At 33.2% G+C, this 20,278-nt stretch overlaps 1 protein-coding gene across 6 annotated transcripts in view; it reads left to right on the top strand.

Moving 5' to 3' along the window:
* TASP1 (taspase 1) overlaps positions 1-20,278 on the top strand; it is a 221,724-nt gene that overhangs the window by 58,162 nt on the left and 143,284 nt on the right. For all 6 annotated transcript variants that reach the window (XR_003043153.1, XR_003043152.1, XM_015596858.2 and 3 more), the window contains one exon: positions 10,877-10,983. Coding sequence is in view for 4 of the 6 variants with exons in the window: in XM_015596858.2 (XP_015452344.1) it covers positions 10,877-10,983 (107 nt within the window). In the remaining 2 variants the exon portion in view is untranslated. The remainder of the gene's footprint in view (positions 1-10,876; positions 10,984-20,278) is intronic.

Here is a 20,278-nt window from a genome sequence, read left to right on the forward strand (position 1 = left end):
TCTCCATTCCCCTTTGTAAATCTGGATATTTGAATCTTCCTCTTTTCAGTCATTGTCGTCTCAATTTGTCCCTATGCATGCTGAACGTTCATTACTATCTTGCTATAGCAAATCTCTTCTTATTGTTTAAGGTTATAATGCCCTGTTCTTAGTAAGGGTTGCACTCCTCCTCTCCTATTTGCCTGATAGTCATGTTACTCCTAATTATGTAGTTTTTTTTTTTTTTTTGTCATTTTGGTTAGCTGAGTTGACCCCTTTCAGTATTTCTTGTATTGCAGGCCTTGTAGTGGAGAAGTCCCTCGATTTTTGTATATCTGGAAAGATCTTTATTTCTCCTTCATATCTAAAGGAGAGCTTTGCTGGATACATTATTCTGGGCTGGTAGTTCCTTGCACTTAATATTTCGAATATTTGATTCCACTCTTTTCTGGCTTTAAGATTTGTGGTAAGTCTGATGATAATCTAATGGGTTTTCCTTTATAAGTTACTGTTTTCTTCTCCCTGGGTGCTCTGAGATTTCTGTTTTTGTTGTTGATTTTTGATAATTTTAATACAATGTGTTTTGGTGAAGGCCTTTTTGGGTTGAGATAATTGGGTGTTCCGTTGACTTCTTGAATTCCAAGCTCCAGCTCTTAGATTTGGGAAATTCTCATCAACTATTTGTTCAAAAATGCTTTCTAGTCCCTGTTCTTTTTCCTCGCCTTTGATAATGTCCATTATTTTTATGTTTTCTCTTCTGATGGTGTCAGCTAGTTCTTGTATTTCTCTTTCATTATTTTTAATTCTTGGTTTCTCTCTTCTTTCTTCTGATTTATTTTTAGATTTCTGTCTTCAATATCATTGATTCTTTCCTCCATTTGGTCGATTCTTACTTCCCAAGCTTGCTATTTCATTTTTTAACTCTTGCAGTGTGTTTTACATCTCCAGAAGATTAATTCTATTCATTTTGAGGGTTTCAGTCTCCTTGCTAAAGAACTCATTCTGCTCATCTAGATTTTTTTTCAATTCCTGAAATTGTTGATGTGACTCGTTTTGGAACTCACTAATTTTTTTTTAAGAAGTACCATCCTGGAATCTCTGTCATTTAAGTTGACTATTTCTATGTCTGTAAGCTTATTTTCTGGAGGTGTTTCTCTTTCTTTCTGAGATGCTTTGTCACCTTCGTTGTTCATGGTGTTTAATGGACTATTTCTCTGCGTGGGCATTAATCAAGTGTATTTTGCTTTTTTTTTTTTTTCAGAAAGATTTATTATATACAGGTGTCTCTTTAGCCTGTTGCAAAGAAGGCCCTTTTCTTTTGGTTTCCAGTAGGTGGCGTCTAAACCTCTTGGATCCCTGCTTTATATAAAGCCTTAATAATGCCCCCCTCTTTTTTTTCTTGTAGATGTTTAATTACGCTCGCTACCCTCAGTCTCAGTCCCTGTCAGAAATAGTGACAGTTTCAGTAGCATTTGCTCAGGCTCCCCTGGGGCTCCCTGGTGGTCTGTCTCAGAGGATATTGGAGGAGGGGCCCTCGGGATTGGGAGTTGGGAACTGTGGCTTAGCCTCACTTTTGCAACCGTGGTTGGTAAAAATCAACTGTTGTTTCTCTGCTGTCCTGCTTCTCTGCTTTCCGCCCTGATGACTTGGCCCTGCTGTCGGCCACATGGAGCTCACTGCTTTCCCAGGCAGGGCTGTTCATGGTACTTGCTGTTCTCCCTTCCCCCTCCTCCTACAGAGAGTTCCAGCCACTGCGAGAGGCAGCTTATTTATTTCTCCCAGTTCACTGCCTGACACCTGGGATTCTGACCTGTGATAGCTCTTACGCATAGATCCTACGCTCAGATATGCTGGTGTGCAGTTTGGGTGTTTTTTATTGAGTTTTAGATGTTCAGCTTATTGTTGTTTCAAGGGGAGAGATCTGGGGACATCTCTCACTCCGCCATGTTTCCAGCCGTCTCATAACCATTTTTATTGCAATGTAGGCATTATAGATGATATGTTTTAGAGACTGTGGATTTGTTATCTTTGATCGAGATTGAGTTTTGTCCTAGCATGTAATTAAATTATTTGCGAGTAACTTTGATGTTGTCACAGTCTGGTTTTAGCCTTTGTTAACATGAGTCTTTTTTAGTTTTGCTCTTAATACTGGAATCACTTCCTTAGTTCTAGCTTGTGGTCTTTCTTTGTAAGATAGGGCCTTTCTGGGGTTTCAGCGGAAAGGCTAAAACTCTAAACTTTGTCTTTCTCGCAGTGAGTATTTACCAAAATCTCTTGTCAGCTTTTTAGCTGTTTTTTCCTCACTAAACTCTGTGGAATTTTGCATCCTTGTATGAACAGTTAAGGCCTCATGCATGGATCTCAGGGGACATTTACATAGATTTGGAGCTTTTCCTCTTGTGGCTTCCTCTGTTCCAGGATTCCTCCCTCAGTTTCCAACTGCTTCAGAGCCTAAATTCAGGCCAGTGACTGTAGTGTTCTATTTGAGATATATTTTCTTTGCATCTCACATCGTGGAGAGTGCCTCATGGTGAAATTTGTATGAATGTGGAGCTCACCCAGTGTTCTTTTTTTTTTTCTTTCTTTCAGTGGTTGAATACTCTCTCATTTATGCTAGCTTTTTGTCACTTGCATTCAAATATTTTTTAAAAATTTTGGAAAAATTCCATCCAGAGTTTATAGTTGTTATTGGTCTGTGGGTTAGTCTGATACAAGTTACTTACTCTTTCATTACCAGGAGCTAGAACCTATGCTTTGTAATTATGTACTATTAACAAATATAATAATGTAAATAATAAAAAATAAAATATAAACTAGCAATTATGAATTTGATATAAAAGCGAGTTGATTATTTAAACATTATTGTTGTTACTTTTTAATTGTGTGGTACAGGAATATGTTATCTTTTTAAAAATTTGAGCATCCTGCATAAACATAAACTTCCTCTTTATTTCCATTTCCAGTCCCCATCTCTCTACCATCCAGTAACCAAAGTTGTTTGATTTGCTCCTTTCTATCTAAACAAATGATAAAATAAATTATATTATTCTTTTTGTTAAGTTTTAGACAAATGGTATTATAATATCTTTACTAAGTTTTTAAATAAGCAATATCATGATATGATACTTATAATATTTTTGTCAGTCAGTAAACTATATTTTGAAGTCAACCCATGTTGATACATGTAGATCACTTAATTTTCATACTGATGATTAGCATTTTATCATATTTATTTAGCTGTTTCTTTATTAGTGGGCATTCATGTTGTTTCTAGGTTTTCGCCATTTACATTGATGATTCCAAAAATATTCATGTATATATCACCTTAGACATATGTGTTTTATTAGGGTAGATAATTTGAAAATAAAATTGCTGACTCAGAGAATGCGCATTGTTTTGCTGGCTTTTGCTAGATTCCCTCCTAAGAGGTTAATTATCTGTCTACTTTTGAGAAGCATGGCTTTGTAAAGTAGCTGCCATTAATGACTATGTAGTAGCTTGGAGCATAGGTTTTAGAGGCATACACCTTTGTGTTACCTTTGTGGGCAGGTTACCTCCAAAAAACTTTTCTTATAGAGATGCTGTGATTACTTGAGATATAAAGAATTCTTACTCCAGTTTCTGGAACATCGAAACAATTGTGTGTTAACTGTTAAAAAAATAGATAATTCTTACTATTATTAGTTTGTTGGATATGAAAATGATCCTGATGATATTCTTTCATCAGAATTTAATAAGTCTAGCTCTTCAGCATTGACTGATAAAGTGATTTTAGTGATTGATCCTGTCTGAAGTGAGGTATAACCATTAGAGCAATGATTCTCAACTTTGGTTGCACATGAGAAGCTCTGGCAAGCTTTGAAAAATTCTAAAGCCCTGGATGCACACAAAATCAATTGAACCAGCAACTCTGTAGATGGGACCAGGCATCTGAAGTTTTTAAAGTTTTATAGGTAATTTCAATGTGCATTCAATTTTAAGAATGTCTAGGATAGAGCTTGTACATTCTTTTGAGTTCTTCTAGAAGATTCATTAAAGTTGAAATTGAAAGGAAAATAATTTTGTTTTCTCTTGGTAAAGGATGACCTTAAATTGTTGTGCTACAAAGTTGCCAGCATCTGTTCCCTCCTAATTTTCAGCTATTTTATGCTTTGATTAGAACTGAGGTATATCTTTAAGTGAAGAGTAGATTAGGGACATTATTTTATCCTGTTAATTTATGGGCATGATTCTTCCACAAGGAATCCTATTTTTTTCTTTTCTATTGGCTTACTTGAATTCTTACAGTTTTTCTACTTTTAAGTAGGATACTCTGAAAGATAACATGCACTAAGAACTGAAATTGACCCAAATTAACCACTACTTACACCTAAGCCTTTCTCTGGAAGTTACAAGCCTTTATTGACTCCAGAGTTCCATAATATTTAACATTAGACAGATTCTGGCAGGCCAATCGCTGTCTAGGTGGGAAGATGGATTCCTGGTGCTTCTTACACTGCCATCTTCCCTCTAGCTCTATCTTACTAATTTTGTATCAGACCATTCTGATTTAAGGATACTAATCATATCCTATATCCCATAACTATTTGCATATACTTAAAAAAATTTAAATGTCATGTATCATGTACCTCTGTACATGATATCTTTTGTCTTATAGACATTTTAAATTTTATATAGTTGTATCTGTCAGTTATCCTTATGCTGGATTCTGACTTTGATAACATTTTATGGAAAATCTTGTACTTTAAAATAAAAACAAAACCAATCAAAATAAATAATCAGTCTTTCTCAAAAAGACTGATATTAATGCCTATATTTTTGTGTTTTTTGGTCTTTTGAAAAAGTTTTTATATCTTGAAATTGTTAATAATTTAAGATTTCATTTTTTTGTGTGTAGCATAATGTAGGAATTTAATTTTTCCCCAGACAACTTACTGTGCCAAGACAGTTTATTGAATAACATATCAATTTCTTACTGGAATGAAATATCACTATTATTCTCCAATTCCATTAGACTATACATGACTTCGTTTCTGGATTTGACGATCACTTCTGTTAATTTTTTAAAAATTTTGGTCCATTTCTAGTTTATTGCTCTGGTATTGTTTTTAGACTTTCTTTTAAGGACAACTCTGCATCTAGCTAATTTTTCTAACAAATTTTTTTTTATTTAAAATTTTCTTGATTAACCTTAAAAATAATATGTTAGGGTAACTTTTCTATATTTCCGTTATTTTGATTAATTTACACCGATTTGGGGAACATTGACAGGTGAATAATATTGAGTCTTCTGATCCAGAAAAGATTTATTCAAGACTATTTTTTTTGTTTTTTAATAAAGTTTTATAAAATTTTATAATTATCTTTTATTTTGGTTTTCTACATTTCATGAATTTAAAAATCTGATTTACATTTTTAAAAAATTAAATTTATTGAGATAACATTGGTTAATAACATATACATTTCAGGTGTAAAACTTTATAATATGACAACTATATTGTCTATGTATGCTCACTACCTCAAGCCTAGTCTTCTTCCGTCACCATGTATGTCATTTCCTTTACCATATTTATCCTCCCCTTACCCCCTTGCCCCTCTGGTAACCACCATTCCGTTGTCTGTATCTACGAGTTTTTTGTTTTGTTTTGTTTGTTCATCATGATTAGTTTATCATTAGATATTTTGCAGCTTTGGTTGGTACTATAACTAATATCTTTATTTTGCTTTTTTAACCTCTTTATTTTGAACTTTAGTACACATATCTCTTACAGGTGGACAATTGTGTTGGTTTTTAGGTTGGAATTATAACAAGGCCACCAATTTTCTTGTACGTATATTCTATATCAGTAGACTTCCTCTAGATACATGCATTGCAGTAGAATTGCTGGATCATAGTGTCTGCCTGTCTTAATCTTTGCTAGATGATGCCAAAATATCTTCCAAATTGGTTTTTACCAATGAATGTAATTGTGTTTTTACATACATATATGTGTGTGTGTGTATATATATGTATATGTATATACACATATACATATACATATATATGTACATATATGTAGATACATACATATATAATGTACATGTGCATTTATATATACACATATGTTTGTATACAGCTACTTTGCTAAACTTATTCATTCATATAATTTATCTGTGGATTCTTGTTGATTCTTATATCATTTGTGAAAAAGGATAGTTTTGTTTCTTCCCTTTGAATCTTTTTATATATTTTTTTTCCTTTTATACTGACACAGGATTGTTAGTACACAGTTTAATAGAAGTGATGATAGTGGGCATCATAATATGATGTTTTTGATTGAAAATTTATGGCTACATGTTATTTTTAGGGAGTTTTTTCCCCAAGATTAAAAAGTTGTAAATGAATCTTATTTTATCAGAGTTTTGTTTTTATCTATTAAGAGGATGTTACTTTGTTAGTTTAATGAATTATGCTATTTTTTTCTGTAAAGTTAAAACAACCCCATATTCCTCATATTTATCATATACTGTATCATGCAAGGACCTAAGAACACTTTTATTTTTCTCTCTTGATAATAGTTGCCATATATTTTACTTGCATATATGTTAATAGTCCCACAAGAGACTTTGGTTAATTGACCTTATTATTTTAAAGAAATGACATTCTATTATGTAAGACTTTGGTTAATTGACCTTATTATTTTAAAGAAATGACATTCTATATCTAATAATGCTTGCTGTCTTAAAGTCTACTTAGTCAATATTAAAATAGTTAAAATAGTTTCCTTTGGTTAGGGTTTTCATGTGTATCTTTTTCAATCCTTTTGTTTTCAATCTTTTTGTGTGTTCTTATATTTAAGATGTGTCTCTTAGAAGCAACACATATTTATTAAAATTTTTTTTGGAGGGAAGATCTTTGTATTTTAAATGGTACATTTAGTCCATTTACATTTAATGTAATTACTCATATGTTTGGCTTTGAATCTAACCTTTTACTCTGCTTTCTATTTGTTTCACATGGTAGTCTATCCTCCTTTTATCTAATTTCTTGCATTCTTTATGACAATTTTCCATTATTATGTTTTCTGTTATGTTTATTTTACCTTCTTTTACCATTCATTGGAGTTAACCTAGAGATTTTAACATGCATACTTGACTTATGGATGTATGTTAGAAAATACTTTTTACCACTTTTCAAACAATGCAAGGGCCATAGAATTCTTGATTGAACTACATTTAACATCTTCCTAACTTCTGTTTTTATAGTTTAAGGTTTGTATGTATGTATTTAAAACACTACAAGACACTAATTATTATTTTGTTAAAATCAATTTTCATTTGTATTTGCCTAAATATTTAACCTTTTTTGGTACCTAACACCACCCCTCCCTTACTATTTTTGTCTTCGAGCTTTCACTTTGTATTATTTTTCCTGTTTCTGAAGAATACTTTTTAGTATTTTCATTATTACTGGTCTTGCTGGTGATGAATTTGCTCATTCTTATTTATCTGAAACTATTTTTATTTCACCTTCATTTCTGAAGGGTATTTTCACTGGATATAGTGTTTTTGAGTCAGCAGATATTTCTTATTAGCACATTAAAAGTTATCAGTCCACTGTCTCAGGCTTCATTTTTGCTGTTGAAAAGACTGCTATCATTCTAATGACCATTTATTTGAAAGTAATCTTTCTTTTCTCTTTCTTGCTGTTTTTAGATTTTTCTGTTGTTGTTCTTATTTCCTTTAATTTAGTGCATCTTGTTATGAACTTTTATGATTTTAATTTAATTTATAGAAATTCTTTGGAATTATTAAATCTGTGGATTAGTGATTTTTATCATGTTGGAAAAATCGTTACCCAATCTTAAAAAATATTACCCATATTCCATTCTTTTACCTTCACTGTCTGAAATTTTGATTAAATATAAAATAGACCTCACGTTATCTTCTCTGTTCCTTAAACTTTTTTGTTTTCTGTGATTTTTATCATTTTATCTATTTCAGCTGCATTCTGGATAACTTTTTCTGATCAGTCTTTTAATTTACCAATTCCTTTTTTTTTTTTTTAATATTCTGTCATGTACCAAGCATGCATATTGAAATTTTAATTTTGATTATTCGTTTTTCCATTTCTTGAAGTTATGTTTTTTTTTAAAAAAAGATTCTGTAATTTTAGTTTATAGTATGAAATATAGATGATTTTATGTTTTTTGTCTAGTCTTTATCATTATAAGCATACTCATTTAATATTTTTGCCTGGTAATTCTAATATCCGAGATCTATATTGGAATTTTTTCTACTTGTTCTCATTCCTGGTGCCTCATTTCCTTTGTACGTGGTTATCTTTGACTATATGCTTATCATTACCCTTGAATAGTTATTTGTGTAGATTCACCCATGGCCTAGGATGAAAATGTCTTTCTCCAGATATTATTTTTTGCTTTTACTTTTGCCAAGTGTGTGTACACTGTTTCTCCTTTACTCAGAACTCCTTACATCACTTCTGACACTACATGTGTGGGTTTTCTATGCCAAGCAACTCTCTAATACCATCTAGGTGTTCTATAATTCAGTTTAATTCTGATACTAACTGGAGTTACAGACCCTACAGGTTAAAGGTTCAGTCTCTTAAGACTGTACCTCCCCTGCTTTAGATGCCAGTTGAAAGCCCAGGTTGTTACCTGGGCTTCTGACTGACAATACATCAGAAGTTTCCATGTCCACCTTTTAGGGTTTGATTCATTTGCTAGAGTGGCTCGCAGAACTCAGAACAACAGTTTACTTACTAGATTACCAGTTTATTACAATGGATATTAAAAGATATGAATGAACAGCCGATTAAAAGATATATAGGGTGAGGTCTGGAAGGGTCCTGAGTACAGGAGCTTCTGTCTTCATGGAGTTGTGGTGCTCCACCCTCCCAACACATAGATGTGGTCAGCCACCTAGAAGATCTCCAAACCTGTACTTTTGGGATTTTTATGAGGTTTCATCATGTAGGCATGATTGTTCATTAACTCAGTTACCAGTCCCCTTCTCCTCTTCAGGGGAAGAGGATGGGAATGGGGCTGAAAGTCCCAAGCTTTTAATCATGGCTTGGTTTTTCTGGTGACCAGTCCCATCCTGAAGTGATTCAGAAGCCCACAAACAGTTGCCTCATCAGAACAAAAGACATTCATATCATCCAGGAAATTCCAAGGGATTTAGGAGCTGTGTTTCAGGAACTGGGGTCAAAGACAAAATATTAGAACAAATGATGATCATAGTACTCTTACCACTTAGGAAATTATAAGAGTTTTAAGAGCTCTTTGCCAGAAATCGGGGGGCAGAGATCACTGTATATTTTCTGTGATTTCACATACTATTAATTAGAATCTCCTTAAACTTAGTTCAAAGCTTAATGTTCTCTTCAGGCCACATGTTTGCAAATCTATGCAAAGGCCCCAGTCAACCCAAAACTTCTCAGGCAAACATTTTTTTTTTTTTCCAATTTCCCCCATTCTCCTTCTTATCCTCCTTCTTGTTCTTGTTCTTTTCTTTCTCCTAAGACAATCTTGCCTGAATACACTTTATTTGAGGATATTAGCCCTTTCAATCCATAACTTCTTGTGAGATATGTCTCCTCTAAAACTCCCACTTTTAATGGGTTTGACTTATGTCTCTCTTTGATGCTGTTTATCCAAACTAATGTGTACTAGTGTTGGCACATTTTCACAGTGCATTATTAATAGCTTTAGTTCTCAGTTTATCCCCAGAATTTAGCTTGGAACTATTTATAAGGTTTTTAATGCTTTTAAAGTAGTGTTTTTTTCATATTTTAGCTAACATTTTTAGTAATATTCAGATGGAGAGTTTCTCTGAATAATATAGTCTACTATTATCAGAAAACTTTGGTCATCTCTTCAATGTTATATTCTAGTTCATAATTTTCTTTTATCAGCTGAATCTAATTGGCTGTTTAAACTTACATGTTTTAAATTTTTAATTGTTATATTTTTTAGTTTTAGAAGCTCTATTTGGTTCTTCTACAAATCTGCTTGATTATTTTATCAAGATATTTTCAGTATCTTTTATTTCTATGAGCATAAACATATTTTATATTCTCCATCTGATTATTCCAGTAGCTGAGGTCTTTGTAGGTCTAAGTTGAATTTTGCTTTCTGATATTTGGCTGACTTTTTGTCTTGGTGCTTTATTTATCATGTGGTTTGTGAAAAAAAATTTTTTAACTGTGAAACATGGGAATTCTCTGAAGTCTGGTAAGTTAAGATGTGTTTTTCCAGGGAGATTTTTGCATTTGTTTTACGAGTTTTTTAAAGCATTAGCACACTGAGATAATTTTTGAGGTCCTCCCCACCCCACAGGCTATGCAGGTAATATGAATTCTTCTCTAAACCTATCACAATGCCCTTCTTGGTCATGAATTATCTAGACTTTTCCTCCCTTATATTTATATCCAAGGCTGAGACTTGTAAGTTTCTTGTTTCTTTGCATATGGTGGCCATCCCTAATTTTTTCTTTAACTGGACATATCACCCTTTGGGGTTCCTTCCTTTTTTTTGTGGATAATCTCCAACAGGTTTCCTCATACTGCATTGTCTGCAGGTTTCATCTCTTGTCCCTTAGGCACGGAGACCTTCAAAACCAAAATTGGCGGTGGCATGCATTAGCAGATGCCCCTGAGTAGCATCTACCTTCAGGACTCACTTGTCTATCTGTATTTGACCTTTCTCTTACTTCTTTAATCTTAGATTATTTTCTTTATTGTCCTACTACCTCAGCATACATCGAAAAGACTTCTTCGACCCTTTACCCACTATTCTTAAGGATTTCGTCCTGAGAAGGCTCTTCAGGGTATCTCATCTGCCCCATTGCCCTAATATTTATCAAATGTCATTTTTAATGTTCTTTTTTATAGGATTCAGTTTAGCTGCATTTAAAAGAAACAAGAGGAAACTAGAGCTGGCAGAAAGGGTGGAAACAGATTTCATTCAGCTAAAGAAAAGAAGACAATCAAGTGAAAAGGTCAGGAGGTATTTGAAATATTAATCATTGATGTATATAGTAATGCTATCTTTAATCTGCATATAGATATATAAGCTTTAAAATAGTTTGATCCAGTAGAAATATAATGCATGCCACATAAGTACTTTTAAGTTTTCTAATATTTACATTAAAAAAGTAAAAAGAAACAGATAAAATGAATTTTAATAATTTATTTAAACCAGTAAATACAGAAGATCACTTAAAAAATATAACCAATGAAAAAATTACTAGTGAGCTATTAAACTTTCTCTTTTTGTATTATGTCTTCCAAGCCAATATGTATTTTACCCTTGTAGCACATCTCAATTATGACACTGAATTTTCATTAGAAATATTTGGTCTGTGTTTGTATTTCATAAAAATAACAGTTGAAAAAGTAGTTTACATAACAAATTACTTCAAACATACTTAAAACTTTTCAATAATTGAATTAAATATGTTTTAAAATTAAAATTAATTAAATTTTAATGAAATTAAAAATTTAGTATCTCATTTGTCCTTACCACATTCTAAGTGTTCAGTAGCTACATGTGGTTGATGGCTACTGTTTTGGGCCTTGCAGCTTTAGACAGTGATTCTTAACATGGCTGTGTGGGGAATAGAGTGTTTTGTAAGGAAATGTATATATTGGATTTATGTAGATTTTTTTTTTAATACATTCTAATTCCATGTCTCTGTTTCTTATTGTTACACATCCTTTGTTTGCATTTCACACATCAGTGTGATATCATGAGTCTATGTGTGGGATTTCTTAGGTGTTTTGAGGGTGGAAAGAAGTTGAAAACTACAACATTCTTGCTTGGTCTGGCTGGGGCATTTGTTAGCACACAGTTCATGATAAGTATCTCATGCTACAGTCATTTGATGTGCTTTGTACTCTCATTAATATTCTTTTTGATCAGTTTTTTTTTACAATTGCTTATATACTGGTTCATGATTTCTGTCATTGTTTTATGTGGTTCACTCATATATAAATGTATAATATATCATCTTTCATAGCGACGTATTTCTATAATATGTTGTCACATTAAACAATTAATTAAAAATTTTGTCCAAACCTTTAAATTTTTCTGCCAGAGAAAGAGTAGGAAGTTAGGAAGAAAATGAACATTTTAAAAGCAGATCTTGGTGAAAGTGGATAATAGCGTGGTTTTTGTTTCTTGTTTTTTTGCATCCCCTGTGATGTCTGAATGAGAAAATTTAGGACTTTTGTCCTTTAAAAATATTGTGATAAAATTTGCATAAAATGAACGATTTAATTATTTTTATAAATGTATATACCCATGTAACCCATATACCTATCCAGACATAGAACGGTCTGGTTCCTTTACACTTCCTCCCGGCCAATCTCCACCTTCTATAGACAATCACTGCTCTGATTTTTATCACCATAGATGTTTAGTCTTGCTCTTCAACTTTATGTAATTGGAATCATACAGAATGTACTTTTTTTTCTGTTTGGTTTCTTTCACAAAATGTTTTTAAGACATTGCATCACTGTTTTTGTATCATTCTTTTTTATTACTGAGTAATATTTCCTAGCATGAATATACCATGATTTCTTTATGCATTCTCTCTTTGATGGACATTTTGTTTATTTCTAGGTTTTTACTATTACGAATAAAGCTGTTATGAACATTCTTTTTTTTTTTTTTCCCATGGACATCAGTTTACGAATTTTATGCCTAGAAATATCACTTGATTTTATAGAGGATATATTCAGCTGGTCTAATACAAAAGATTAATTTTTTTATTTAGAAAATATTTATTAAGCAGCTATTCTTGCTACTGAGCTGGGTAGTAAGAAAACAGTGGTAAATAAGATGGAGGAAATCCATGCTCTAATGAAAGTTTGCAAATTTTAGTGGTTAGAGACAGAAACATGTAATTGAAAGTAAGAAAGTTACTGTGTTTGGTAACTGTTATGAAGGAAAAAACCACAAGATGTTGTGATGTAGAGTAACTTAGATGTGAGAGATGGAAGGCATTTAGTTAGGATGATCAACAGAGACTTCTCTGAGGGCATATGACATTTGAGGGGACATCTGAAAAATAAGAAGTGAGTTTATGCAGAGTCAGTGGAACAGTGTTCCAGGCAGAAGGAACTGCATATGCAGTGGCCCTGGTGGAGATTTGGCATATCAGAGGAATGGGGAAAAGGGTCAGTGTGCCTAAAGCAGAGTGGGCTTAGGGAGAATGGTATGAGATGCAGCTGGAGAGGTACGTAGGTGCTAGCTCCTTTAAAATCTGATAGATCATGGCAAAGAGTTTTAATTTTATTCCATAAATAAAGAGTTAAATGGAGGAATTAAAAGCAGAGGTGTTATGCTTTCTCATTCACATTTTACAAAATTCTCTTGGGCTGCTCTGTGGAGAATGAATTGAAGGAGGAGGCAAGCATAGAAGGAGACTAGTTATAAAGTTATTACAGCTAGGAGATGATGGCAGTTTTGATTGTGGGTGTTGGGATGGAAATGGAGAGAGGTAAATATATCTAGGATATGTTTTGAGAGTTCCTGGAAAGACAGGAATTATTGATGCCTTAGATATTGGTAAAGAAGAGAGAGAAATTAAAGCTTTTAGCCTTAGCAATTGAGTATTGCCGTTTACTGACATGAGGAGGGCTGGAGAAGATATAGCTTCATGGTGATAAAAGTGGGACATGGAAATCAAGAATTTCCTTAGCCTATGTACCCTAATGAACTCAGAATACCAGTGCTTTCTATTTTCGCCATAAAGCATATTATCTAATGCCAGTTCTCAAGCTAATAGATTATCTTTTATTGTGCCATTTCCTTTGCTTCTTTCAGTTGAATTATATGTCACCAAGAGCTTCGTTATGCTCATTCTTTTTATCATTGTAATTACATAATTCATTAGGTCTCCTATACACTGATGAATATTGATTTTAAAAATATAAAATTATCTAAAAACTAAGAGAGTTAAAACTCATTTGAAAAAATAGAGTTGGTTTATAAAAAATTGCTATAGAATTAAGTATGAACAAGCTAGCTGTAATAGATTGAAAAAGGTCAAAAATCTAGACGCATTCTGCATTCAGAGTGCATGTTAGAGTCTTTACATGCTTGTTGTATTTTAGATAAAATGAAACTTGAAATTATAGGACAATTCACTGTTATAGATTATGCAAGAAAGATGATGTGGAACATTTATTTGTGGACCCACATTCAAACAAAAAGCTTTGGTCTCATATGAAAAGATTGGCTAATGAATGAACCTTTGTGTTTTAAATCAAAGAAAATGTTTAAGGTATATATCTTTTTCTTTTTTCCTTTCCTTTCTTTCTTCTTCTTCTTTTTTTTTTTTTTGATTCTCTGCTTCACTGAGAGAATTTTCAACTTTTGAAAATTTCAACCAACCACTCCTCATACCGGTAAAGAGGAATTCCAATAAAAAGTTTGATATGGCAAGAGGAAAGATTAACTGTGGAGTTGGTTACATGGGTTTGAAGCTTATGAGTAGGTCAGGAGGAAGATTCCCATTTGGAAATTATTGGCATCAAAAGGAATACATGAGGCTGGATGAGCTCACTTAGGAGCGAGAGTGGATAGAGGTCTGAAAACTGAACCCTAGGCCAGTTCAACATATACAAGTTGAGAGGAGGAGAAATCAGCAAAAGAGAAAGAAGAGACAGCCAATGCGGCAGAAGCATAAGCAGAAGAGTGTCTAAGAAGTCAAGAGAGGAGTGTTTCAGTCATCATTTGAGTCAAGTGCTACTGAGAAAACAGCTAAGGAAACAGAGGACCGGTTATTGAATTTAGCACCTGAAGACTGTCGACCTGGATAAGGACGGTTCTATGATATAGTAGATTATAGATCAGTGTGGAGTGGGTTAGTTGATCAGGCAGAACAAGGGTAAAGAATTCTTTTGAGAAATTTTGCCATGGAGTAGTGAGAGAGAAAGGGTCAAGAGACAGCACCATTGTCAGTTACTTCTGTGACTTCAGTTTTCTTATTTTTTGGATGCAAATAGTGATATTCTGCTCTCTAACAGGGCTGTTATGAGAAACAAAAGTGATCATGGATGTTCAAGTGCTTAGTGGCTGTCACTGACTTAGACCCATAGTCTTTGCTCTGTGGCCTTCATCTTTGAAGTCACTCAGCCTAAAAACAAAACAAAACAAAAAACTGCTGCCTAAAGTAGTTACCCCGTGTGGAATCTTGTAATGGAGAAAGGAAGGGTGGTCAAGGAGGTAGGTCATGGTGGGTGGAAAGGTTGAATTCAGGCATGATTCAAATGGAGTATTTTAGACTTCTTAAATGAAAGAAAAATAGTTTTAAGACCCAGAGTATAAGAACTTTAATGTATACAAAGCTCTGTGATTGACATTGGCCTACCAAAATGACTGGGACACAGTCCCTTGCCTTTAAGGAAGGATGCTGGCCAGAGGCTTCATTTTATAGATGTTTGCTGTATAACCTTAGTGGACCTTGTTTCTAATAGTAAAGATAATAAAACATGCTCCCAGAAAGAAAAGGACACCAGATAATGAACCAATTGGGCAAAAAATTATAATTTTTAAGAGGAAGTATAGTAATTTTTAGAAATATGACAGGAAAGGACAAACAGCTATTTTCTAAGTCAACCTGTATTTAGTTTTTCTCTCCCTGTCCTGTGTGTACAGTTTCAGCATAGTTTGGTTAGCCAGCATTGACTAAGGCCTGGTAGTACTGTTTGTTGTGGCTACAATAAAAGAAGCCGTGATTTGGATATGTAAATATAATAAAAAGAATAGAGCATTTAGTAGCTTTCTTAATGTTCACATTTTTTGTTAGTGTTGAAGGAGATAAATATTATCTTGAAAGGAGTATTCAAGATAATACTCCTTACAGTATTGAGTAAGTCAATACTGTAAATAAAGTAGGTAAATTTAGAAATTTTTATTGCATTGCTATTTCTTATTTTTCTTTGAAAAAGCAATTGATTATAGGGACATTGTAACAGTACTGATAGAAATCAAAATTAAAGCAAGATGAATATTAAATCGGCTTCTTAATTCAATAAGTTAGAGTGCTTTTGTTTTCCTTAGTCTTTGACATTACACTTACATTTGACTTGATTTAAAATAAGAATGGTTAATCCATGGAATGCTTTGGCTGTACAGAATAGAAAATCTGATTTATGGCTTAGAAAGTGCATATTTGTCCTCCTTTTTCCTGGTTCTCTGCTGAATAATAAAAAGTTTAGAGGTTGTTGGTTGCTGGTGGTTGCTTATAGTTTCACTGATGCTAGGGCCAACATATCTGGGATTCTCTTGGGCCTTTCTCTCATGCCTTTTGCCTTATGCATGTAAATGGCTCTTAAAATTTTAGATGTCACATCTACATTCAAGGTGAGAAGGCGAGAAGGTGGGGAGTGGGGAGACTAGTGCCAGATGTATCTGTCACTATTTACCTGGGATCCAAATGTTGTTCAGAATCTCCTTCAGTAGGCTTCTCTGTAGTTACCTTTTGGAGGGTAGTGGAAAAGGGGCACAATTTGATCACGTGGATATTCCTGGCTGCAAGGGAGCCTAGGAAATTGAGTACATTGTTTTAATTACTATCTCTTAGCTCATGGCTTGCTACTGGACACATTGCCTTCCCAAACAAAATAGGTTTTGTTGTCATAGGAGGAGAAGGACTGTGGTTATTAGGTATGTAATTTGCAGTGTGTAGCAGAAATTGAGAAAGTTCTTTTTCATCTCCTTCTCCAGAATTAACATGTCCCTTTTTACTGTAAACCAATATTGTGTTAAGTGGCTAATCTATCTACACATGAATCAAATAAAAACACATTTTGTCTTGACTTTCAGGATTTATGGATTTTAAAATATATTAAAAGATGAGGAATATAAATTCTTAATAAATGTCCATTCTTAGTAATTGGCTTCTCTGTTTCATCCATGCATTTTTTTTTTTTTTTTAGAGAAAATTTTTTTTTTTTTTTTTTTTTGTTTGTTTTTCCTTTCTTTTATCCATGGATTTTTTTTTTTTTTTTTTTTTTTGTGCATGTGTAACTTGGAAGACATACTGGAGATGGAAAAGATTACTAAACTGTAGTATTGTGTAATATAAATTATAGTTGTTTAGTCTCTGTTCCACTCCCCTCTCTGGGAGGACCCACCTCTTATGGATTTTTCTTTTATCCTTTTATTTTCCTTATGGTGTACAAACAGTTCATACTTTGCAGAGTAGTGCTGGACCATAAAAATGACTGGATAAGCTGCAACCGTGCAAAGAGGTCTTACTGGCAAAAAATTATGCTTGTTCTATGACCTTTATTTTGGCAAAACACTAAAAACTCATATTATTGGTTATAAATGGATAGAGAAAAAAACAAACAAAAGTAAGTAAAACTAATATTTATTTAGTACACTGATTTAAAGCACTAAATTAAAAGCATTAAGAATTAAAGTGTTTTATTTCTGTGTGGAAAAGAACTTGTCAAGAGTTTGAACAGTGCTTGCTTTCTTATCATATAACTTATGATATGGAGTGAGCATTTTTTTATGTCATGGTGAACTGTCAAACTCCTTTTTAGTTTTAGAATTAGCTTTCAACATTTTATCCTTTGTTCTTTCCATGTTGTAAAATACCTCCCAGAGTTTCTTTCAAGTCAAATTTTTTGCCAGTGCCACTTCTTCTTGGATATCTTCATCCTTTTTGTCACAACAACGTTCCTTATTTATGTTGATATGTTTTTCTTCACTGAGTTTCTCTGACTGTTGGTCTAGAGTCTCTTAAATGGTAGCGTTGTCGAACATTCCCACGGTCGAACATTTCTTCTATAACTTCATATATTTTTTATTAGCATTTAGCTTCCAACATCATCACTTTTTGTTTCTTTGCTTCAGTTTCATCTTTGTTGGCTGGTTCCCTTTTTTGATTATCAGTTTTCGTAAAATTCCATGTGGAAGACAAGGAGGCAGTACAGCTACACTCTTGCTGTCTGTGCACAGTGACTCATCACTGACAGACTTCAGAAGAAATAACAGATAAGTTACTGATCACAATGACCACCTGATGCTTATGTAGTGATCTGTGAGCTCAAGAGCTACCAGTGAAGTTTGTACTTTAGGCAATTATAGTTAATATACCATGGTAACTGAAATTTGAACCATGTTATTGAGTGACTGGTATTATTTAACTAAGCTATGGTAACTAAAATGCATATTTATTGGAATTAGGCAAAGTGAGGACTGTGTTTCTGTAAGGGAAACAACTGTTTGTTCTGTGGTTTCCTTTGACTGAGTTTTGCTGGTCACATATTCATGGTGTAGTTCAACATGGGCTTTTGTAATTTCTGCAAATTGGTGTCTGGGTCTCCTCTGGCAGTATTGCCATGGACTCTCATTGCTGTTAGAATATTTACCAATAATCCTTGTGGTATATGTGATGAAGCGATGACGTGTTTTAAGTTTATTTTTTGCTTTGTTTTGATACAAAAAGGAAATGGTACTTGTGTTGGTATTAATCTTTATCATGTTTGAATAAGGAAACCTTTCTTTTGGAATAAAGTGGTTATCTTGTTGGCCAAATGCTGTTCTTGGCTTATGCCACAGGACTGAATTTCTACAAAGAGGAGATGCTCACATAGGGAAAACAAACAGACTCAATGCACACCATAATCTAGATTTCATAAATATCAGTTTCAGACAGCTAGCCCTGGATATTACTGGAAGGGACTCTTTTATTCTTAGAGTATTAAAAGAGGTTGAGGGTATTGTTTGATCTCAACATTTTTGATGTTTCAAACCTTTTTTTCCTCTTCATTTTTCACAAGCATATTGTTGAAATAGTTTCCATGTCTTTTTCTTTAATAACAGATTTTACAGTTGAATGTACATAGAATTCTTTGCCTCCTCCCACCACTTTTATGAAGTAATTTAAGTTTTCAATTAATTTCATTGCTTTTTTAGGTAAAGCAGTTCTTATATAGGGTAGTGAAATGAAAGATAATCAGACCTTTTCCATTGTGTGGATATCTTTCATTTTTTAATTTCTAATGAACAAGTTTAGAAAATTTTGCAATGCTTTATACAATGTTGTGTGTTCAAAACCACTCTAAAGAGATGCTACAACTTTTAATTTTGTGTTCTTTAGCCACCACATAGGGACATCAAATTGGCCACATGTTTCAGAAAGGAAATGTTGGGCCTTGCTTTGTGTGCTTCATATAAATATATTCTATTCTTTTGAAGTATATTGTGGGTAACATTTTTCCCTTTTATCCACCATCTTGAAATTATTATGTAAACGCTTAACTGTATCATACTAAATCACTGTATTTTTGCGTGAGAGGTAGGCTAAGATCAAAGACAATAAATGCACACAAAACAACATGTTTTCCTCAGATTGTTCTATTTGTACTGTGTACATATCTGTGCATTATAAGTGTAGAGAAAGGAGTAATTAGTATTTTACAGAAATTTACTCAATTTGGAGTTTCGGTGTGTTTCTCAAGAAGATGGTTAATGTATAGATATATGAGTAAAAAGAAGTTAGGAAATTTCTTTGACTCCTCTTTACATAAAGAAATATACTTTATATATTTAAGGTTTTTCATAAAACTAAAAATCCATCCCATGGAATGCTTATCTTCTGTTTGAAATTATTTGACTCGTAAGTAATATTTTAAAAGTTACTTTTGTCTTACCTAAGACTATCTTGATTACTGAATAAGCCTATAGAATTTACATATAAATAAGTAGGTAGGTCAATGACTTAAATAAATGTATTATCAGATTACCACCACCTCATACATTTAGATAGGTAATGGAACCTGATGAGAATTCCTTTGCAGTATAACTTGATGGGAATTCTTTACTTGTTTATGGTTTGCAGTTCTTTATGTCAATTAATCAGTTACCTAAATCCAGAACTCTCAGCCCCTGATAGTTGGGCAATTGCAGTATTTTTTCCCCTTGTTTCAGGAAAAACGTCTAAGTTCTCATATAAAGATTCAAAAGCTGGTAGGTTGGGGTTCTTCCCAAGTCTTCCTTAAACCCACACTCAGCTATGCCTTAAATACATACTGACTCTTAAAGTTATAAGTGAGATAAGATTGAGGCAAGATTGAGTGGTTAGCAAATCTTGACTGCTGTTTTTATTTTGTAATGGAAGGAACCTGTGGTTTTCCAGGAGGCTTGTTATAAATTGACTTCAGATATTGTCAGTCTTATAAATCTTCTCTCAATTTTTAGTATTCAACAGCTCTGTAGAACCTCCTTTAAATTTTAGTGTTTAATGCAATCAGTGGAGGGGAAAAGGA

This window comes from Pteropus alecto, unplaced genomic scaffold (assembly GCF_000325575.1).
Source record: "Pteropus alecto unplaced genomic scaffold, ASM32557v1 scaffold45, whole genome shotgun sequence".
Classification (NCBI taxonomy): domain Eukaryota; kingdom Metazoa; phylum Chordata; class Mammalia; order Chiroptera; family Pteropodidae; genus Pteropus; species Pteropus alecto.